This window comes from Hyla sarda, chromosome 7 (assembly GCF_029499605.1).
Source record: "Hyla sarda isolate aHylSar1 chromosome 7, aHylSar1.hap1, whole genome shotgun sequence".
NCBI classification, from domain to species: Eukaryota; Metazoa; Chordata; class Amphibia; order Anura; family Hylidae; genus Hyla; species Hyla sarda.
The window spans coordinates 56,183,046-56,207,154 of NC_079195.1; the positions used below are offsets into that span (position 1 = coordinate 56,183,046).

General features: G+C 43.0%; 1 protein-coding gene across 5 annotated transcripts in view; it reads right to left on the reverse strand.

Annotated features, from left to right (window-relative positions):
* LOC130281729 (short/branched chain specific acyl-CoA dehydrogenase, mitochondrial-like) overlaps positions 1–24,109 on the reverse strand; it is a 31,918-nt gene that overhangs the window by 1,809 nt on the left and 6,000 nt on the right. For 4 of the 5 annotated variants that reach the window (XM_056529266.1, XM_056529264.1, XM_056529267.1 and 1 more), the window contains exons 3-10: positions 23,804–23,904; positions 17,324–17,530; positions 16,454–16,624; positions 14,617–14,742; positions 13,301–13,393; positions 11,302–11,391; positions 7,485–7,622; positions 4,969–5,068 (exon numbers count right to left, since the gene is read on the reverse strand). In XM_056529266.1, coding sequence (XP_056385241.1) covers positions 4,969–5,068; positions 7,485–7,622; positions 11,302–11,391; positions 13,301–13,393; positions 14,617–14,742; positions 16,454–16,624; positions 17,324–17,530; positions 23,804–23,904 — 1,026 coding nt within the window. The remainder of the gene's footprint in view (positions 1–4,968; positions 5,069–7,484; positions 7,623–11,301; positions 11,392–13,300; positions 13,394–14,616; positions 14,743–16,453; positions 16,625–17,323; positions 17,531–23,803; positions 23,905–24,109) is intronic. The other variant, XM_056529265.1, reaches the window with a different exon arrangement.

A 24,109-nucleotide genomic window follows, 5' to 3' on the forward strand; every position in this document is an offset into this window, starting at 1 on the left:
GTGTTTAGAAGTAAATGTTCGGGACGCTGTTTTCGTGCTGTGGGTGTTGGCCATGCCCACGCCCCCTCAATGCAAGTCTATGAGAGGGAGCGTGCCGGTGTGAGGTGGTTTTTTGCGCCCCCGTAGATCCATGCGTCCGCTCCTCCCCCAGCTCTCCGAACATTTCCGAAGCTAGAACTGGGGGAGGGCAGAGCAAGGGGAGAGAGATGGTCCACGCCCCCTCCCTCATCTCCCCTCCATGAGCTCGGCTGCTCGGCTGGACGCAGATCTCTACGGCACGCCCCCTCCCTGAGGACATAGATCTCCACGGCAGGTCCCTCCCTCATCTCCCCGAGCTGAGGACGTAAATCTCCACGGCAGGTCCCCTCCCCGAGGACGTAGAGCAGTGCCCCCAATGAGCTCTATGTGTAAAGGGGGACATACTGTACAGGCTAAAGGGGGACATACTGTACAGGCTAAAGGGGGACATACTGCAGGGGCTAAAGGGGGACATACTGCAGGGGCTAAAGGGGGACATACTGCAGGGGCTAAAGGGGGACATACTGCAGGGGCTAAAGGGGGACATACTGCAGGGGCTAAAGGGGGACATACTGCAGGGGCTAAAGGGGGACATACTGCAGGGGCTAAAGGGGGACATACTGCAGGGGCTAAAGGGGGACATACTGCAGGAGCTAAAGGGGGACATACTGCAGGGGCTAAAGGGGGACATTTAGCCCGTGCAGTATGTCCCCTTTAGCCCGTACAGTATGTCCCCCTTTAGCCTGTACAGTATGTCCCCCTTTAGCCCGTGCAGTATGTCCCCCTTTAGCCCCTGCAGTATGTCCCCCCTTAGCCCCTGCAGTATGTCCCCCTTTAGCCCGTGCAGTATGTCCCCCTTTACACAGAGAGCTCATTGGGAGCACTGCTCTACGTCCTCGGGGAGATGAGGGAAGGGGCGTGTACTTCTCCCTCCCCTTGCTCTGCCCTCCCCCAGTTCTAGCTTCGGAAATGTTCGGAGAGCTGGGGGAGGAGCGGACGCATGGATCTACGGGGGCGCAAAAAACCACCTCACACCGGCCGTCACGCCCCCTCCCAAAGACTTGCATTGAGGGGGTGTGGTGGCCGAGATGTCACGAGGGGGCGTGACCGACCCCCACAGCGCGAAAACAGTGTTCGGAACATTTACTTCCGAACGCTGGCCAGTGGAGTACCCCTTTTTGAAAGTGAAATACAAAACATTTCCATATACTAGAAGGTAGCATATATACAAGAAACATGACTGTACAATGGCAATGGCTCAGTGGTTCATATGAAGGGAATCTCAGTGTTCCCCAATCTTTGGCCCTCTAGCCTCCAGCTTTCTGTAAATATTGTTTAGCAATAGCTGGAGAGCGACAGGTTGGGGAACACAACAGACATCAGCTATACAATAAGATTTAATAAAGAAAAAGCACCTGTCAATCTTAAAGCACAACCCCTATGTTGGTCCGGCGGTAGGATAAATGTTTACATCTGTCGGCAACATTGAAGCCCAAGACGGAAGTTCCTTAGACTTGCATGGGACTTCCGAGCAACACGTATCCTGCTCACTTTAGTCTTGGGCTATAAAAAGTTACCTGTAGATTTGAACATATACTGTATCCTGCCATCAGACCAACATCGGAATTGCACTTTAAAGGGGTACTCCACTGGCCAGCGTGGAACTAAATGTTCCGAGCGCTGTTTTCACGCTGCGGGGGTCGGCCACGTCCCCTCGTGATGTCAGGGCCACACCCCCTCCATGAAAGTCTATAGGACATAAACTTGCATTGAGGGGGTGTGGCTGTGATGCCGTGAGGTGGGCATGGCCGACCCCCGTAGCGTGAAAACAGCGCTCGGAACATTTAGTTCCACGCTGGCCAGTGGAGTACCCCTTTAAGGGTGTATTCACACAGGAGCACATCTGCAGTGTATTTGACGCTGTGGATGCGCTGCCGGGACACAGCGTTACGGCAGAGCAATTGCCCTGCTGCTGCCGTAGCTCTGTGTTTGTCCGCTCGTATTTGTGGATTTCCCGCCGGCAGTCACTAGCGGACACAGAGAGCTATGGCAGCAGTAGCAGAGAGCTTGCTCTGCCGTATCTCTGTGTGCCGGCAGCGCATCCGCGAAGTCAAATACGCTGCGGGTGCGCTCCTGTGGGAACGCACCCTTAAGGGGTATTCTTACTTTAGTAAATTATCCCCTATGCAGCCTGTGAATGTAAACACAAGTCCTTATTCACTGACAGCTAAGTAACATCTTGAAGTGTAAAACATTCTATACAGTGATTAAAGAGGTTTCTCTCATAAGTCAGTCAGAATAGGTGACAAACGTGAGATCCATTTTTAGAGCTTTTTAAAAAAATCTGAATTACTAGAATACACAGGCATAGTATACAGACAGCTCAAAACCCAGTCAAAAAAGGGATAGCCCCTTAAATGCAGCAATTAAATGGTTAAACCTTCTGTGAGCCCGCCTGATAGAAAATCTTGGCTAAACCAAGTCCCACTTATTCTATAGCGCTGGGGAATAGGGCCTTATAATAGCTGCCATTAAAAGGAGTATTGGTGCTTATTAAGGGGCTACTGCAACACTGAATATATGGAATATAAAAGATCAGCTATACCTTCCTTCATCCCATCCTTTTCATTGATCATATTCTGCATCTTAAAGGGGTACTCCGATGAAAAACTTTTTTTTTATCAACTGGTGCCAGAAAGTTAAACAGATTTGTAAATTACTTCTATAAAAAAAAATCTTAATCCTTCCAGTACTTATTAGCTGCTCAATACTACAGAGGAAATTATTTTCTTTTTGGAACACAGAGCTCTCTGCTGACATCATGAGCACAGTGCTCTCTGCTGACATCATGACCACAGTGCTCCGTGCTGACATCTCAGTCCATTTTAAGATTTGTCCAGAGTAGGAGAAAATCCCCATAGAAAACATATGCTGCTCTGGACAGTTCCTAAAATGGACAGAGATGTCAGCAGAGAGCACTGTGTTCCAAAAATGAAAATAATTTTCTGTTACAACTACAGTGCTCTTTGCTGACACCTTCGTCCATTTTAGGAACTGTCCAGAGCAGCATATGTTTGCTATGGGGATTTTCTCCTGCTCTGGACAGTTCCCGACATGGACAGAGGTGTCAGCAGAGAGCACTGTGGTTGTGACAGAAAAGAAATCCAAAAAGAAAATAATTTCCTCTGTAGTATACAGCCGCTGATAAGTACTGGAAGGATTAAGATTTTTTTAATAGAAGTAATTTACAAATCTCTTTAACTTTCTGGCACCAGTTCATTTACAAAAAAAAAAAAAAAAAGTTTTCCACCGGAGTACCCATTTGAAGGGACATTCTAGCATCATACATTTGTATGTATTATGCTGGGGGCTGGGGGCTGGGGGCTTGGTAAAAAAAAAAATAATAATAATAATTTAACTTACCAGCCCGGTCCCTTGAAATTCAGTCCCCTCTCATGGCTACTTTTGAGACAAGTGGTGTCAGCAGGACCTGTCTGCTCAGTCAGTGATTGGCTGAAAAGGCAGGTCCTACACACAAGCCTTGTCTCAAAAGTAGCAATGAGAAGAGAGTGGATTTTGCTGGAATGGGAGCTGCAGGGACAAGGGTAGGTATTATCTTTTAAAGCACCCCCAGCATAATTTAAAAAAATTATGATGCTAAAATACCCCTTAAAGGGGTTATCCAGGAAATAACTTTTTTTTAAAGGAAATCTGTCATCAGAATCACCCGCACTAAACCTGTTACACAAGCTTGTAGTGCGGGTGATCCTGATTAAAACGCTCCTTACCTGGTTAGAAATGGTTCAGCGGTTCTTCTGATATCTATATCTTTAGTTTTCTGTTAATCCCTGGCTTGGGACTCAGTGGGAGGAGTTATCATCTGGGACTCGGCCACACGTCATTCTAGCTGGGCGGAGCTGCCGCCCGGCTCATGAATATTCATGAACTTATCCTCCTGGTCTAATTCTTCTTTCTCGGTCTGTTTGTGAATAAATACACCTTCCGTCCCTCCCTTCCTCCCACCCCCAGCTTTTCACTCATGCAGCCTGTCTTCTTACTTGTATAGGGCCGCAGCTTGAGTGAAGCCGGGGGGAGAACGCCGCTTCCGGGTGTACGGAACGCGGTGCATGCGCGGCCCTCCACACCAGACCGAGAAAGAAGAATTAGACCAGGAGGATACGTTCATGAATATTCATGAGCCGGGCGGCAGCTCCGCCCAGCTAGAATGACGTGTGGCCGAGTCCGAGGTGATAACACCTCCCACTGAGTCACAAGCCAGGGAATAACAGAAAACTAAAAATATAGATATCTGAAGAAGCGCTGAACCATTTTTAACCAGGTAAGAAGCATTATAATCAGGATCACCCGCTATACAAGCTTGTGTAACAGGTTTAGTGCGGGTGATTCTGATGACAGATTTCCTTTAAATATATCAACTGGCTCCAGAAAGTTAAACAGATTTGTAAATTACTTCTATTACAAAATCTTAATCCTTTCAGTACTTATGAGCTTCTGAAGTTAAGGTTTTTCTTTTCTGTCTAAGTGCTCTCTGATGACACGTGTCTCGGGAACCGCCCAGTTTAGAAGCAAATCCCCATAGCAAACCTCTTCTACTCTGTGCAGTTCCCGAGACAAGTAGAGATGTCAGCAGAGAGCACTATGGCCAGACAGAAAACAACAACTCAACTTCAGCAGCTGATAATTATTGAAAGGATTACATTTTTTTAATAGAAGTCATTTACAAATCTGTTTAACTTTCTGGAGCCAAAAAAAGTTTTTTCCTGGAATACCCCTTTAATTTCTAAATTTTGTTTTTCTTTTAATATCTGAAATATTTGGCAGCTGCATTAGAAAGACACACTGGTAGCGCACACACCTACCGGACTGAAACTTCACACATACCACTACGGCAATCTATTCTAATGCTTTCTATATCCCACCACCTCTTACCTATCTTTGCATCTCTGTAATATTTTTCAATTGGATAGTCTTTAGTAAATCCGACTCCTCCCATCCACTCTATACATTTACTAGTTGTCAGTCCGGCCACCTAAGAGAAGACAATATAAAATTATTTTGCTTTATACAAGTTGTGAAGGTAAGAACATATAAAAGGTTATGACAGAACAATAAAATGAATAGTGAAGTTGACTTCCGGTCCACACAATAGACGTTGCAACAGCCTGGCCAATGGGGCTCCTAGCTCGAAAATGATACGGCAGGTAAAAAAAACATAAATAAATTCTTGGCACTGTTGCTTTAAAGGAGTACTATGCTTTTAAACATCTTATTCCCTAACCAAAGCTCCCCAGTGGCTGGACCCCCACAATCTCCGGTGCAGTACCCCAGTTATCCGGTGCACTGAGCGAACTCTGCTCTGCTTCGGATGACTGGCGACCACAGCCGCCATGCTCCCTCCATTCGTGTCTATGGCAGGAGGTGTGACACCTATGTACTAGTTCTCACGCCCCCTCCTGTAGACATGAATGAAGGGGCGTGGCTACACAAACACGGAAGCTTCCGTGTTCAGAATGCTGCCGCGCCAGCCTAGAGATCGCAGGGGTCCCAGCAGCCGGACCCACTGCAATCAGACATCTTATCCCCTTATACTTTGGAGAGGGGGTAAGATGTTTTGAGCCAGAGTACCCCTTTAAAGGGTAACACTCATTAAAAACATTTTTGGTATTGCACTCCTTTGTTTAAAAAAAAAAAAAGTTTTCTATGTTTTATTTGTGCTTAAAAAAGCTCAAGAGCACATTTTTCCCCCCCATCTTATACACAGACTTTGGACTGAAGCCCAAACACAGAAAGTCTGGAGTGTTGAGGGGGTGTGTCCAGCCTCATCCAATCATAGCTCCTCTCACACTTAACTGCCATATGCTGTTGGTTGGACACACCCCCTCAGCACTCCAGGCTGCACTTCCTGTGTTTGGGCTTCGGTCCAAAGTCTGTGTATGAGATGGGGGGGGGGGGGGGGATGTGCTCTTCAGCTTTTTTAATCACAAATAAAACATAGAAAACTTCATTTTTTTTAAACAAAGTATATTAGAAATATTTTTTATTTACCATAAGGAGCTCAATAGCAAAAAAATTTGCAATGAGAGTTACCATTTAAGGCTTCACTTATGGTCTTGTAACCTGGCTGACTGACGGCAGTAACTGAGCGCCAATCTCAGAGGTTGGCAATCATTCACTGAGCCTTTTCAAGGCTCGATCAACCAGCTACATGACAAGACTGTTCATGCAGCCCTTTAATTTCATCATTATCGGTGCCCATCACCTGTTTACCCAGGGCGATGTGTGGCCAGTAACAATGATTTTATTGGTCGCACAAAAGATGTAATCACCTGACAAATGTTTCCTCGATCATTGCCTGATTGCTGGATCTTTTACACTGACCGATTATTGGAAGTTAGTGGTCATAGGAACGTTCTTTCACCTGCCTGTGTAAAAGGGTCTTTATCAAACGAGCCCTACAGTTGACTAAAGATGTATAAATACAAATACTGTTCGGTGGGCTGTTAAAAATATAACGTTATATCAATGTTAATTCACAAAATTCCAACTGCAACCCTGTAGTGCCACCTGTTGGTGATTAAATACATTTATCATAATCATGTAGAATAGAAAGTTTTAAATGTTTTCTCTTTCTGAAGGGGTTTTACCATAATCAAAACTTACTTCCTATCCCCAGGTCGAGCATTTACACTGCTGATCTCTCTGGCTATCTGTGGCAGTAATACAGAGCCTGAATGGAGCAGCAACACGCATGCTCACCTCTGCTTCAGTCAAACAGGGGTATGTGGGATTCCTGTTCTCAGCGGGGGTCCCAGCAGGCAAACATCCATCAGACACTTATTACTTATCCTGCGGATGGACCATAAGGTGTGGTTATGGGAAAACTTCACCGGAACACTCCAGGTAGAACTGGTGAACAATAAGTTATGCCTAGGCCTGAGGAGGGGCGAGTGAATGACACAAAGATTCACATCCTTGTGTTATGCATATTTCACTTAAAGGGGTTGTCTTGGGAAAAAATAAAAAAATTTTATATGTCAGGGGGGGTTTGCTATAAAATTAAAAAAGTAGTGATACTCACCTACTCTGACCCGCAGCTGCCGATCTTATGCTCCCAGTCCCAGCTTGCCACCGCTCCTACCTTGTTCCTGTAATGCATCTCCCACACTGGAAATACCTAGCTCAGCCAGCCACAGCCGTGTCCTGCCTAGTCAGCGACTGGCTGAGCGGAGTATTTCCTGTAGGGATGACACGTCACAAGAACTTAGAAGGAGAGGTGACGAGCTGAGACTGGGAGCATCAGACTGGGAGCTGCAGGGAATTGGAGAAGGTAAGTATCACCTTTTTATTCTTATAGTTATACATACTCCTCATTTATTATGTCCAGATTCAGAAAATGGTAAAAGTGTTTTAGTAATTAAAGCGATAAAACTGAAGAATATAATTACCTCAGCTGCAAAGTATTTAGCCATGCTTGCCTCCTTCTTAAAAGGTCTCCCTGCTTCCTTCAGTCTGGCAGCATTGTATGTTAGTAGTCGTGCAGCTTCCAGTTGGGTGGCTACATGTGAGATTTGGTGCTGCATACCCTGCAGAGAAACGAACCAAAAAAATTTGAGAGAGTGGTTTATACTACTACCTTTCTAGGGATATAATTTTTCTAACCAGGGCAACGTCTGCATTAAAGGGGTATTCCAGTAAAAAAAATATTTTATATCAACTGGCTCCAGAAAGGTAAACAGGTTTGTAAATTACTTCTATTAAAAAATATTAATCCCACCAGTAATTATCAGTTGCTGAAGTTGAGTTGTTCTTTTCTGCCTGACCACAGTGCTCTCTGCTCACTCCTCTGTCTCAGGAACTGTCCAGAGCAGGAGCAAATCCCCATAGCAAACCTCTCCTGCTCTGGAAATTTCCTATGACAGACAGAGATGTCAGTAGACAGCACTGTGGTCAGGCAGAAAAGAACAACTCAACTTCAGCAGCTGATAATTACTGGAAGGATTAAGATTTTAGAAGTAATTTACAAATCTGTTTAACTTTCTGGATCCAGTTGATATGAAAAAAATGTTTTTCTACTGGAATACCCCTTTAAGTCTATGCATTCTTCCAGTATCCAGTATCTCTAGCTTTTCTCCACAACCTTAAAAAGATAAAGTTAAACTCTTAGGGACGCAGCCAATTTTTTTTTGTTTCCTTTCCTTTTAAGAAATATTGCTCTTATTTTTACATCCACAGGCGTATATAAAGCTTGTATTTTTGCCAATTATACTTTGTAGTGACACCTCATTTTACCAGTGAACTTTACAGTAAGAAAGACCGGTTCTCTTTATGTTTACATGCTTTTCTATTATTGTACTACTTTTTCAAAAAGTCTAACTTTTTTTTGGACAGAATCAGTGTGCCTAAAAAATCGCTCTATTCTCACCTCTGTGACTTTTTGATTTCTCCATTTACAGTGTTACTGCGAGTACATGGCTGCTGACATCAGCTGTCACTCACTTCCACTGACAACTGCTACACTCACTTCATAGGACATTAAAGGGGTATTCCAGGAAAAAAAAAACTATATATATATATATATATATATATATATATATATATTAACTGGCTCCAGAAAGTTAAACATATTTGTCATTTACTTCTATTAAAAAATCTTAATCCTTTCAATAATTATCAGCTGCTGAAGTTGAGTTGTTGTTTTCTGTCTGGCAACAGTGCTCTCTGCTGACATCTCTGCTTGTCTCGGGAACTGCACAGAGTAGAAGAGGTTTGCTATGGGGATTTGCTTCTAAACTGGGCAGTTCCTGAGACAGTTGTCATCAGAGAGCACTTAAACAGAAAAGAACAACTCAACTTCAGCAGCTCATAAGTACTGAAAGGATTGAGATTTTTTAATATAAGTAATTTACAAATCTGTTTAACTTTCTGGAGCCAGTTGATATATATATATAAAAAAGTTATTTCCTGGAATACCCCTTTAAACACTCCAGGGTGTACATGTACGCCATGGTGTGTTTAGGACTAATTGGCCAGGATGTACAGGTACGCCCTGTGTCACCTATGGGGTGTTGTTTAGCTTGGCCATTGTTTAGACCAGTGTTTCCCAACCAGCCTTTGGCTGTCCGTGCATGCTGGGAGTTGTAATTTTGCAACAGCTGGAGGCACCCTGGTTGGGAAACACTAGTTTAGACACAGTATAATCTTCCTTACCACTAAAAATGTTCTGTGTGAATGCAGTAGTGCTGTGTGGAAAGCAAACCACTGAAGAGAACCATTGATTTCAATAGGCGTTCATAGCTTTCTATGGGCACCGCTCTGAGCTGGCTAACAGAGGGGAACCCAATGGAGTTACCACCTCTCCCCAATAATTAGAAATAACTGTTAAGTCCAGAAAACTCTTTTTAGGAAATGTTCACACGTACATGATCTGCTGCATATTTTTGTTGCATATTTTCTGCAGCTGATTTCGCTACCCATTGAAGTGAATGGGTAGCAAAATCAGCTGCACAAAATATGCAGTAGATCCTGTATGTGTGAATGTACCCTGAGGGTCTATTCACATGTAAAGTATCCTGCACATATTTGATGCGCAGGATTTGAAGCTGTGTTCAGTCATTTAGTTTACATTGAAATCTGCAGCAGAAAATCATCCAATATGCGCAGGATACTGTAAGTGTGAATACATAATTAAAAGGGATTATCAAGGCTGTTAAAGGGGTTATCCAGGAAAACACTTTTTATATATATCAACTGGCTCCAGAAAGTTAAACAAATTTGTAAATTACTTCTATTAAAAAATCTTAATTCTTTCATTACTTATGTGCTGCTGAAGTTGAGTTGTTCTTTTCTGTCTAAGTGCTCTCTGATGACACGTGTCTCGGGAACTGTCCAGAGAAGAAGCGAATCCCCACAGCAAACCTCTTCTACTCTGTGCAGTTCCCGAGACAAGCAGAGATGTCAGTAGAGAGCACTGTTGCCAGACAGAAAAGAACAACTCAACTTCAGCAGCTGATAATTATTGAAAGGATTAAGATTTTTTAACAGAAGTAATTTACAAATCTGTTTAACTTTCTGGAGCCAGTTAATAGGAAAAAAATAATTTTTTTCCTGGAATTCCCCTTTAAAACTGATGAAATAGGACATCAATATTAGATCAGTGGGGGTACAAACTGCTGAACAGCTATTTGTTGGGGCTGCAGTCTCTTTACTGTTTACATGGGGTCTTACACTACTTGTATGCCCTCAACTTTTCACATAGGTTGTGCTAGTTATGGCAGCTATGTCCGGCTCACTTGAATGGGACAAAGCTGCAATAACTAGCACAGTTGCTATAAAAAGTACAGTGACCCCTCGACCTACGATGGCCCCGACATACGATCATTTCAACATGCGATGGCCTCTCAGAGGCAGCATCAACATACAATGCTTTTTTATGTCGGGGCCATCGCATAAACGACTATCCGGCAGCACAGACTGCTTCAGCTGCCACCGGATAGCCGTTTACGGTGCCCCGTGTGGTCCACTGACGATCACTTACCTGTCCTCGGGGCTCCGGAGTGTCCTCTTCGGGATCCTCTGCATCGTTGGCGCTCTCCATCGTCGTCATCACGTCGCTGCGCACGCCGTCCCGTCATCCAATAGGAGCGGCGTGCGTAGCGACGTGATGGCGGCGACGGAGAACGAGGATGCCGGGGAAGCAGAGGCCTTGCCGGAGCGTCGGGGACGCGGCGACAGAGATGGACGGCGACATCCCGGGCAGCGGTGACGAGCGGTGACGGTCCGGAGCGGCGGGGACAGGTGAGTATAACCTCCAATACCAGTGGTCTTCAACCTGCGGACCTCCAGATGTTGCAAAACTACAACACCCAGCATGCCCGGACAGCCAACGGCTGTCCGGGCATTCTGGGTGTTGTAGTTTTGCAACATCTGGAGGTCCGCAGGTTGTAGACCACTGTCCTATACTTTACATTGCACGGATCCCTCAACATACGATGGTCCGTTTGGAACGGATTACCATCGTATGTTGAGGGACCACTGTACTGCACATACAAGTATGAACAGTGCTGCTGCCCCTTCAAAGAAGTGAGTAAGACCCCCACCGATCTGATTTTAATAGAACTAGAATAGACTATAAAGTTTAAAAGCCTTGATAAACATGTTATTGTTTTACTTTTTAGAATATAGATAGAGAAATACACACATACACATTTTTTTATATGCCGGAAATGAGAAAAGACTAAAAAAGTGAAAACAACAGGCACAAACCTGAAAGTCAAATATTCTCTTCCCAAACTGTATCCTCTGTTTGGTGTATGGGACTGTGTGGTCGAAGCATCCCTGAGCCAAGCCCACCATCTACAGACCAAGCACAATGAATGAGTTAAAGGGATTATCCAGGAAAAAAACTTTGTTTTATATATCAACTGGCTCCAGAAAGTTAAACAGGTATATAGATTACTTCTATTAAAAAATCTTAATCCTTTCAGTACTTATGAGCTGCTGAAGTTGAGTTGTTCTTTTTCTTTCTAAGTGCTCTCTGATGACACGTGTCTCGGGAACTGTCCAGAGTAGAAGCAAATCCCCATAGCAAACCTCTTCTACTCTGTGCAGTTCCCAAGACAAGCAGAGATGTCCGCAGAGAGCACTGTTGTCAGACAGAAAACGAACAACTCAACTTCAGCAGCTGATAATTATTGGAAGGATTAAGATTTTTTAAATATAAGTAATTTACAAAATCTGTTTAACTTTCTGGAGCCAGTTGTTATATAAAAATTTTTTTTTTCCTGGAATACCCCTTTAATTGTATACAATATTGGTAAAGCATACAAAGCGGTTATCTCTGAGAGAGACTGTGTGCGGCTGCTCCTTACAAGCCATATTAGGTCCTATTTACATCATGTTTTATTGCATACACCATGGCAATCATTTACTATTTCAAACCCGACAGGTCTTGTCGAGTTGTGCGCCAGATTTGATTAAAACCCGACTACTGAGAAAACCCGAAACAAGGGCGTGGCCGTCGGGAAAAGGGGGCGTGGTCACTGAAACGAGGTGTGCTCCCGGCATTTTAACAAAAAACTACATATTTACTAATATTTACATATTTTCCATAGAAAATGCGGTGGATTTCAGAGGAAAACAAGACAGAGATTGTGTAAAAAAAAAAAAAAAAAAAAATGTAGGGAAAAATGCAAGATTTAGGGAAACCTTAGTAAATACAGTGGAAAAAAAATTGTAGGGATTAAAAACCCACAAAGAAACCTACACTCAATTCTTAGTTAAAGGGGTATTCCAGGCAAAACCTTTTTTTTATATATCAACTGGCTCCGGAAAGTTAAACAGATTTGTAAATTACTTCTATTAAAAAATCTTAATCCTTCCAATAGTTATTAGCTTCTGAAGTTTTCTGTCTAACTGCTCAATGATGATGTCACGTCCCGGGAGCTGTGCATGATGGGAAAATATCCCTTGCATGATGGGAGAATATCCCCATAGGAGCTGGACAGCTCCCGGGATGTGAGTCATCAGAAAGCAGTTAGACAGAAAACAGCAACTCAACTTCAGAAGCTAATAACTATTGGAAGGATTAAGATTTTTTTAATAGAAGTAATTTACAAATCTGTTTAACTTTCCGGAGCCAGTTGCTATATAAAAAAAAGTTTTTGCCTGGAATACCCCTTTAATCAGGGTCCATGTCTAATTGTAAAAACATATGTTTTTTTGTTCACTGTTTAATATATATATATATATATATATATATATATATATATATATATAAATAAATGAATTCGTGTCTATTTGCATTTGTTTTTGTGTTATGTATATGTTTTTTTAACTCCGTTTTCCAATTGTAGTCAATAAGGTTGTAGACAGTGTGTAAAAACAGTGAATGCCGTTTGCAGCCTTGCTTGTTGCTCTTGCTGTCAGATGTTTCCTGTCTTTTTCGGTAAAACACATTTTTCGCTAAATTTATGCAAACACATTGCTTCAAGTTTGTCTGCATTTTCTATAGACTTCAATGTAATAAATGTACTATGATGTCCTATAAATGTGTTTATTTTTATAGAGCGCCATAAATGTACTATAATGTCCTATAAATGTGTTTATTTTTATAGAGCGCAGGCAAATGAGGAAGTTATTTTAATATGTTAACCCAGTGTTCTTCAATCCACTCCAGTGTGTGAATTCATCCAACGAGCAAAAGATCTCAGGATTTATAAAACATAAAGACACGTGAACATGAGGCGGCACCCGATCCCATCACCTGGGCTGCAATTCCAATCCGGCCTTCATTCAGCATTCCTATGGCGTATTTATAGCCATGTCCAAGCTTACCAAGTACATTGTTTTCTGGAACCTGCACAAAAAAAATGAGATGGACTAGAAATCAGAGACATGCAACAAGTTCTGCTCTGGCTCTCAGCGAATACCGAACACTAAACCCAAAAACTTCTGCTCCTTGCAGACTGTTAGGGCCCCTGATGAAGTGGCGTCCATAGTGACAATACATTCCTAGACTGCACCGGTCAATCACAGAGAAATCACTATAGACTAGTCCAATGTTTCCCAACCAGGGTGCCCCCAGCTGTTGCAAAACTACAACTCCCAGCATGCCCGGACAGCCAAAGGCTGTCCGGACATGCTGGGAGTTGTAGTTTTGCAACAGCTGGGGGCACCCTGGTTGGGAAACACTGGACTAGTCATTGTCCATCACAGTAAATAACAAATGACTCTACGGATAGCTGATTTCATGCCACATATTCGTCAGCCATTATTTATCATGGTCATGTTACATTTTGTCACTATGGACAATGGGGAGATTTATCAAAACCTGTGCAGAGGAAAAGTTGCCCAGTTGCCCATAGCAACCAATCAGGTCGCTTCTTTCATTTCACAGAGGCCTTGTTAAAAATGAAAGAAGCGATCTGATTGGTTGCTATGGGTAACTCAGCAACTTTTTTCTGAACAGGTTTTGATAAATCTGCCCCAATGTGTTTCCATTTAGGATTCTTAAAGGGGTACTCTGCCTCTAGACATCTTATCCCCTATCCAAAGGATAGGGGATAAGATGTCTGATCGTGGGGGTTCTGCTGCTGGGGACCCCCGCAATCTCTCCTGCAGCCCCCCGAGTCATCACTGCACGGAGCTAAGTTTGCTCCGTGGGTAATAGCTCACGATACAGGGGCTGGAGTATCGTGATGTCACACTCCGCCCCCTCAATAGAAGCCTATGGGAGGGGGCGTGGTGGCAGTCATGCCCCCTCCCATAGACTTGTATTGAGGGGGCGGAGCTTGAATCATGCATGACTCGGCGGGCTGAAGGAGAGATTGCAGGGGTCCACAGCAGCGGGACCCCCGTGATCAGACATCATAGGGGATAAGATGTCTAGGGTGGAGTACCCCTTTAACAGAGAGCAGCAGAGGACCAAGCAGACAGACAATAAAAGGAACAATGTGGATTTGTCATGTAAGAATATCAAAATATTTATTCTGATTCCAAAGAAACTAACTTTATTAATTCAGAAAATCCCAATAATATACACCGTCTACCCCCCTATCCTATCTGTACCCTCTATCATACCTTAACATTGTCAAAAGTCAGCCCGCATGTTGAAGACGCTCTGAGTCCTAGTTTATTCTCCTTTTTCCCTATGTGGAATCCTTCTGTATCCTTGGGAACAATGAAACACGTGATTCCTCGGTATCCCTGACAGATATAAAAAGAAAGTGAAGTTACCGATCCAGAGTGCACATCCAGGTCTGAACAGGAGAGTGAAATAAGACCTTGGCAGCAGGCGCTCAATAATCCGATTAGAAGTATCACACTCAGCTCGCGGAGTAGGAAAGTTCAGCAACTGTATTGATGTACAGCAATGACGCGTTTCGGGGTTAATCTACCCCTTCTTCAGATTGACAAAGTACATGCACAGTATAAAACATGAGGGGTTTAAATAGCCATAGTAATGAACACACAAAATGGAGGATAGTGCAAAGGTGAAAGGTCATAATCATACACAACAATGTAAAATTGTTCAAATATGCATAACATAACCGGCCAGAGTACTGGAGGGAAAGCCAGACATAAGTCATATAGCCATCAAAAAGAAAGAACCATAAGAAGCTCAATATGGCCAAAGTAATTAATGTATGAGGTGGATTTTTTAAACCCATGCAAACTTCGGGGAGCGGAGGGAAGGAGCGGTCCGACTTTTGCATGGGTTTGAAAAATCGCAGGAACGTTGCAGTCACGTGATCCAAGCCTCATTCTCATACCATCAATGTGCATGTGTCCACTCAAATGGTCAGAAACAGACTCCATGAGGGTGGTATGAGGGCCCGACGTCCACAAGTGGGGGTTGTGCTTAGAGCCCAACACTGTGCAGGACGTTTGGCATTTGCCAGAGAACACCAAGATTGGAAAATTCGCCACTGGCGCCCGGTGCTCTTCACAGATGAAAGCAGGTTCACACTGAACACATGTGACAGACGTAACCGAGTCTGGAGATGCTGTGGAGAACGTTCTGCTGCCTGCAACATCCTCCAGCATGACCGGTTTGGTGGTTGGTCAGTAATGGTGTGGGGTGGCATTTCTTTGGGGGCCGCACAGCCCTCCATGTGCTTGCCAGAGGTAGCCTGACTGCCATTAGGTACAGAGATGAGATTCTCAGACCCCTTGTGAGACCATGTGCTGGTGCGGTTGGCCCTGGGTTTCTCCTAATGCAAGACAATGCTAGACCTCATGTGGATGGAGTGTGTCAGCAGTTCCTGCAAGAGGAAGGCATTGATGCTATGGACTGGCCCGCCCGTTCCCCAGACCTGAATCCGACTGAGCACATCTGGGACATCGTGTCTCGCTCCATCCACATCACATTGCACCACAGTCCAGGAGTTGGCGGATGTTTTAGTCCAGGTCTGGGAGGAGATCCCTCAGGAGACCATCCTCCACCTCATCAGGAGCATGCCCAGGCATTGTAAGGAGGTCATACGGGCATGTGGAGGCCACACACACACTACTTTGGTGCAAATAGTCAAAGAGGCATTTCCCAGCCGCTAAGGAGCTGAGGACCAGAACTCCTCCCGGCTCCTACCCAATCTTCACTTGATTGACAGACAACTGGAGCCGAACCCTGTATTTAATACTTATAACCTAAGCACATGTTGTATACACCGAGCACGTCACAACTGATGCTTAAAATGAAGTTTTCATCCAGCCTTTTTACACTTTTTTCCAGCTGGAAAACTCTTCAAGACACGTTCTCCTATGCGGCATCTTAGCTGGTGTTATAACTGACACCCCAGATGCCAAGAACAACCCAATTGACAGCAATGGGAGAGAAACTGAGCGGAACCGCTATATGGGAACAAGTAACCTAAATAAAAGCAAACCAACAGCCCAGAGATCACAGAACAGAACTTACAGCGGACACATCTGCATTTGCCATTACAAGGAAGACCCCAGCCTGCTCTGAGCTGCTGATCCACATCTTGGAGCCGTTGATGACATAATAATCCTTGTGCTTCTGAGCTGTGGTCTTTAGGGAGAACGCATCGCTGCCAGAACCAGCCTCCGAAAGACAGAAACTTCCCACCTGCACAGGAGGAACAAACAGAAGATTCCTATACACAGTTCTTCAAATAGGGACAAAGCCAGTCCTGAATGTATTTAAAGGGGTTATATGAGAACAGAAAACATACTTACAGTACATTCTTATAGAAACAGTGCCCCTTTTGTCCATGGGCTGTGTTTGGTATTGCAACTCCATTAAAAGTTTAATCTAAGGTATACTAGACACAGCCTGTTGGGTCAAGAAGTTGGCAACCGTGTTTTTCTATTCTCATGGAAATCCTTCAATATACAGTATTGGCGCCATTGGTGGTTGGGAGGGGCATATTTAATGTAGGGGGAACGGTCACACTAAGACTGGAACTCCTGAGAGCACGGTTGCACACCTTCAATAAATATGCACGCTCCCCGCTACAGTCACCTTACGGAACACAGCACACATGATCAAGGTTCCCTACGTTTTGACAGATTGCCTTGATAGCCAGAGGAGACTACAAAGCCCTACAACTGACTGCCTTGCTGTAAACAGGTATGTGATCAGCCCCCTAAACTATATACAGGTTAGTGCCACTCCTATTTGACCACAGGTCCTCTTTAATGTCTGCATCAAAGTTGTCATTATTTATAAAGCTATTTATTGCCTTTATATGTATTATTGGCTGTTGACCTAAAGGTCTGTTTCCATTGCATATCTAGTTTTTCAGATTATTTCACCTTCTCTCACCATGTCTTTGCACAGTCTGGGCAGGTAGGTCTCTTTCTGTTCCTCGGTGCCTAGTCGCTGGAACATTGCCGCAATGATGGTGTTCTGAAGGTCACAAAACACTGACACAGATGGATCCACCTTGGCCAACTCTTCAACAACAAGAATTATGGAAAAAAAAGATGCCCCCGTGCCACCATACTTGGGGTCCACCTCTATAGCCATCAGCTGAAAAGAGAGGAAAAGAGTTTAAGGTCAAGCACAAGAGAACTCCATAGGGACAGATTATTACAGAAAAAACATGCAAGGCTTTCCCTTAAAAAAGTTGTACTGACCTTAAGTTACAACCTGTTATATACTCCAGAGCTGTATTCACAATTCTGGCTTCAGAGCTGATATATCTCAGCTTTCAATGCTGGCTCGATGTCTATACAGAGCTTTCACTGGTGACTTGTATTCTGAGAATTTCTATTTACAATTGATTACTAAGTGATCACGGATACCCTAAATTTACCATCCATTAATGATTAGAAACATAAAATATAACTTTTATTTTGACAAAAAAAAGTTAAAACCACAGCCGGTAGGTCACAAATCCGATATCTCAATATTATTTCAGTAAATGTACATGTCACTGCATGCCTCTTGACCATACAGTGGTCCCTCAAGTTACAATATTAATTGATTCTGGGACAACCATTGTATGTTGAAACCATTGTATGTTGAGACCAGAACTCTATGGAAACCTGGTAATTGGTTCTGAAGACCCAAAATGGCATTCAAAAATAGGAACAAGTGAGGATTAAACAATAAGAAGTAGATAACTAATACAGATAAAGCAAATCCTTATATATAAACGTAATAAAGATCTGCTGGGAGCTGTAATGACTGTCTATGTCCGTGTTTCCACAGCAGGGAGCCTACAGCTGTTGCAAAACTACAACTCCCAGCATGCTGGGATTTGTAGTTTTGCTACAGCTGGGGGTGCCCTGCTTGGGAAACACTGGTCTATGTAGAGGACAGGAGCTTCTTCAGGTCCTGTACAGTACACACAATGTCCTGAAAAAGTAACATGGGGTCGCCCTCACCTGGTGTCCAAAGGAGCAGCTAACCCTGGCACAGGTAAAGTGTACAGAACATGTAGTACCTCCCTGTACTGTAGGGGGCGCTACCAGACAGGAATTCAGTGCATGCACTTCAGTAATACAGGTGTTTTACCAGTAAATTGCCCATTCTGATTGGCCAGATCTTCCGGGTATTGACACATTTCACAGATCTGGACTGTCTGTACATTGTACGTTGAGTTTGGTTTCAAGTTACAATGGTCCAGAAAAGAACATTGTATGTTGAAACTATTGTATGTTGAGGCCATTGTTATTGCTGCAGTCTGCAACAATTGGAAACGATATCCCTTGGACCCTGCTGCTGAACTGTTAAAACCTTAAACACATCACCCCCCCCCTCGATGTTTCGCCACAAATAACTGGCTTTATCAAAGGCTATGGGGCAAATGGCATGTGTTTGAGCTGTGCTAGGGTTTATATAACCTCCTATGCATGACGTCATCCACAGGAAATGACCTCAATCATATTGTTTATACTCCCATTGGTAAAATGATAGATGGACAGATACATTGCCCAATCAGTAATCAGCTTCCAACACCACATATAATTCCTATAATGACCAATAAGATACATACCTGTCCACAGGATTGCTTCAGATTGGTTATCCACCATACCTGCGTAGATGCGCAACAACACCTGCGCCGGAAGATAGTCGCCACTACGAACGCGATCTCCTCCGATTTGTGCACGCTCACATGTCCTTGTTTGCTAAGTACCTAGGATACACTTCCGTACACCACCGTGGGTGCTTCATTCTGCGCACGCGCACTCATTGTTTAAATTGGTAGTCATTGGTCCATTACTCTACTGACGTGGCAGTATCCTATTGGTCCTCGCACTGTCATAGACGCGCAAGATGTCCTGCGCTGATAGAAGTTCTTGCAATAATATAACTATATTAACAGCCCCTGAATGGGACTTATATTAATAGGTGGTTGTATATAATAGGCTAGAACTTACAGGTAAGTATTAAGTTCATCTTTTTGAATTATGTGAAATGATTTTGCTGTTTCTCTAAAAAAAAAAGAACTCAATATTTATGGTGTTTTATTCAAAACATGGGCTATAATTCCGAAGGACCATTTCCTTCCATCCAATTATAACAGATTAACCAATTCATGAACATGTGGTATTTAAAACCACTAAGTTGGTTTCAAAATTTTATGAGGTTAATTTCCAAAGGTGACTTTTACATTCGGCTCAAAATTTTTGGCAGATTCAATAGTATTAAAAATTGTTTAGGACTGTAGGTCCATGAAATAAATAACCCATCTGCATTATAAATATGCTGAAAAGGTAAACCCTTCATTCAAACCAATAGGGCTTTTGGTTTGTAGACGGTATATCCACTGCGCTTCCTCTCGCAGTAGTTACTTATTAAGATTTCCATGTCTAGGTCCCAACTTACAATGGGCAATTCCCCAAAACTGTAATTCTAGAGGGTTATCAACATGTACTTCTCTCATGTGCCTAGAGATAGGCGTATCAGCTCTAGTGTTTATAGTACTGATATTGTTGGGTCTATAATATTCTGATATATTGATCGCTATATCTATACTCATATGCCTTTGCTAAATGCTATTGCTAAAATATTGCAGAAGAACTTTGTTTTCCTTAATTCAAAACATTTCAGCTGCTCTTTGCCTGTAATTAAGAGGAGAACCTTGGGATGGAGCCTGAAGATACAAGAAGTTAGCAGTTGAAGTCTAAACATTGGGCTTTTGTGGAAGGATGGAAAAATCTCAAGATAGAGAAGTTGCAACATAAGTGACCTATGCTACGCCATGCTCAAATGACCAATCAGCATATAAAACGATGATTTGATGCGATAGTTTTACCCTCCCCTTTTTGTCAATTTTAAAAGCTAATGTGATTTTCTAATAAAGGGCAGAACTCCTTGGGAGTCAGGGCTGAGTAGGGGATTTATACCAACATTGTCTGGTGTGAATTTGCTTATGTCGGCAAAATAGCACAGCGGTAGTCACTCACAGTTTAAGGCATCCTTGACAATATGTTTTGAGATTCGCCTCCGTAGCTCTTGGACAGTCTTGCCAATATACAGCTTGGGACAGGGGCGTTGTGCTGCATAAATAACTCCCATAGTACAGCAATTTATAAAACCCTTGATTGTATGTGTCTGATTGTCCACAGAATTAAGAAACTGTTTTTTCTGAGGCATATAACAACAAAAACCACATCTTCCACAGGGATGGGAACCTTTTATTGATGACTGAAGCCATGCTGTTGTTCCTGAATATTACGTCCTCTACGGTAGGTAATAGATGGTGTGAAAGTAAATACCTCCTTCATATCAGTGTCAGATGTCAATGTAGGCCAAAATCTTCTCAGGATACCAAGTATCTTCTGATTATTTTGGTCAAATGTCCCGATACACCTGATTGTTCCATCTTCAGTGCTTTTAGGTTTCTCTTGCAACAAAACTTCACGAGGAGTTGCCCTGGCGTAAGCCTTATGTAACACTTTTTATGGGTAACCCCGTGAAATAAAACAACGGTACAAGAGATCGCATTCCTCCTGGAATTTACTGGTATCTGAACAATTTCTTCTGGCTCTAAAACACTGGCCAGTAGGTATTCACTTTTTAGGGATTTCGGATGGTAACTTTGTCAGTTAAAAAAATTTGTGTATGTACTTGTCCAAAAGTAACCAAAGAAATGGTCAAATCCAGAAAGTGCAAGTAACAGGACAGAGATAATATACACAGTGATGTCACAGTACAGGTATAATACACAGTGATGTCACAGTACAGGGATAATACACAGTGATGTCATAGTGCAGGGATAATACACACAGTGATGTTACAGTACAGGGATAATACACAGTGATGTCATAGTGCAGGGATAATACACACAGTGATGTTACAGTACAGGGAATTATATACACAGTGATGTCATAGTGCAGGGATAATACACACAGTGATGTTACAGTACAGGGATAATACACACAGTGATGTCACAGTACAGGGATAATACACACAGTGATGTCACAGTACAGGCATAATACACACAGTGATGTCACAATACAGGGATAATATACACAGTGATGTCACAGTACAGGGATAATACACACAGTGATGTCACAGTACAGGGATAATACACACAGTGATGTCACAATACAGGGATAATATACACAGTGATTTCACAGTACAGGAATAATACACACAGTGATGTCACAATACAGGGAAAATATACACAGTGATGTCACAGTACAGGGATAATATACACCGTGATGTCACAGTACAGGGATAATACACACAGTGATGTCACAGTACAGGGATAATACACAGTGATGTCACAATACAGGGATAATATACACAGTGATTTCACAGTACGGGTATAATACACAGTGATGTCACAGTACAGGGATAATACACACAGTGATGTCACAGTACAGGGATAATACACACAGTGATGTCACAGTACAGGGATAATACACACAGTGATGTCACAGTACAGGGATAATACACGCAGTGATGTCACAGTACAGGAATAATAGACACAGTGATGTCACAGTGCAGGGATAATACACACAGTGATGTCACAGTAGAGGGATAATACACACAGTGATGTCACAGTACATGAATTATAAACTAAGTGATGTCACAGTTTAGGAATAAGGTACACAGTAAAGATGTACCCAATGATGTTACAGTGCAAAGATAATTCAGGCAGTAAATACTTACAACAGGTATATGGTAATGTCACACAATGTACACATCATGCACAATTGTTAACACACACAATGATGTCACAAAACCTGGATAAAAAAAGGCACACACGCTAATATACTAAAGGAAGTGATGTTACATTACAAAAATACTGACAACTGGGGTATTGGCCCAGGAATAAAAAAGGATAAGGGTCTCACAGCCAAAAGATCATACTCGCAGTCATGTGACAGCACAGGGGACATAACACACTGTACAGAATCATCAATAACGTCACAGCAATGGAGAAATGATCAGAAAAGTGCATTGTATAGATGTGTTTAAAGGAAATCTGTATTATTATGGAGGTTGAATTCCAGATTTCTAGTCTGTCCTCCTTTGTCTTATGTGTAACAGGAATTCGCCTGATGGTGAAACCAGTGCGGTTCACTTTCTATTCGCTGCTAATAATCCCAGAAATCCAAGTATTAGGTTGACAAATCTAGTAATATCATAGCACTGCCACATACTTGACTCTGCGCCACTTGGTGAATAAATGCTATTTGTAGTGTCAAAGTCCTCAGATGGTCCAGCTGAATATTAAACAGGGTCCTTCCAACTCTGCCAATGGTTTTTTAGCAATCTGATCATTTTCATGGGTGACGGCTTTTTACTTTGTACTTGATTTTACAAATAACGCTCACTGTATACAGCAGTATTTCCCCATTCTGAGTGCCTCCAGCTGTTGCAAAACTACAACTCCCAGCATGCCCGGACAGCCTTTGGCTGTCCGGGCATGCTGGGAGTTGTAGTTTTGCAACAGCTGGAGGCACACTGGCTGGGAAAAACTAGTATACTCTTTAAGGGGTTATCCATTATAAGGTGATTTTAGTATGTACCTGGCAGACAGTAATGGACATGCTTAGGAAGGATCTGCGCTTGTCTTGGGGCTAAATGGCTATGCTGTGAGATTACCATAACATTGTGGCTAGCTTTTTGTGAACTGGTATTTCCTGTTTGATTTTTCTTTTTTTGACTACAAATCCCATAATTCCATTTTCCTCCCTCCCACACATCAGCCACCCCACCCATTGAAACATAAATGAGCTGCATCCATTCAAAAGACCTGTGGTTTTCAATCAGGGTGCCTACAGCTTTTGCATTAGTTGCAGATTGATCTCTCACCCACCAAGCGATCGCTCCACCAATTGAAGCAGACAGGCTCCCTGTCATCAGCTGACTAGTGAGTCAGGTCTCGGCCGCACTGCAAACTGGGAAAAATCTGAGACAACAGTCATTTTGTATGCTGTTAAAAATAAATCCTGGGGTGAAAATCACAGAAGAATTGTGAGAAAACCGTCACACACAGGTACAGACACTATATTATGAACTACATTAACTTTACAGCCCCTGTAGCATGGTCAAGTAAAAAAAATTCATGGAATACCCCTTTAACTTTCTCTGTACGCAGATCCCATAAGGAATGAACAAGTTCATTCTTTTTGCAGAATTCTGCCGGACTGCACTGCCGTCTATGAAGATGGCAATGTCCACGCGGTCCTGCTGCTGAACGTTAGGCTGCGCCCCTTGCAAGCGGATATTTAGCCACCGTAATTTCATAGCGTGGATGAGCCCTAAAAGCGCTCCTATATTCTGTCAGCTACAGATACAGAGGGTTAACATTCAGTTAATAGTAAAAAAAATACCAACCCCGAGATCAAATAGTCCTTGAATGACCGATTTGTCCATTTTTGACTCGGCGTCCATGGTTTTCACAAGTGGGGCGATCCGCTCCTGGGCAAATTTTCGTACTGAGAGGGAAAAAAAAAAAAAGAAAAAAAGAGATTGGCACATACGATATCACCAGCAAATATAACAGGGGGTCAGTCCACTAAGAAGTGGCTGAGAATTTTACCTGATTTATTAAAGGGAATCTGCCATCAGTATCCCTGGCACTAACCTGCAGAGGCTTGTAGTGCAGGTGACAGCGATGAAAATTATAGCTGCCACTCTTCA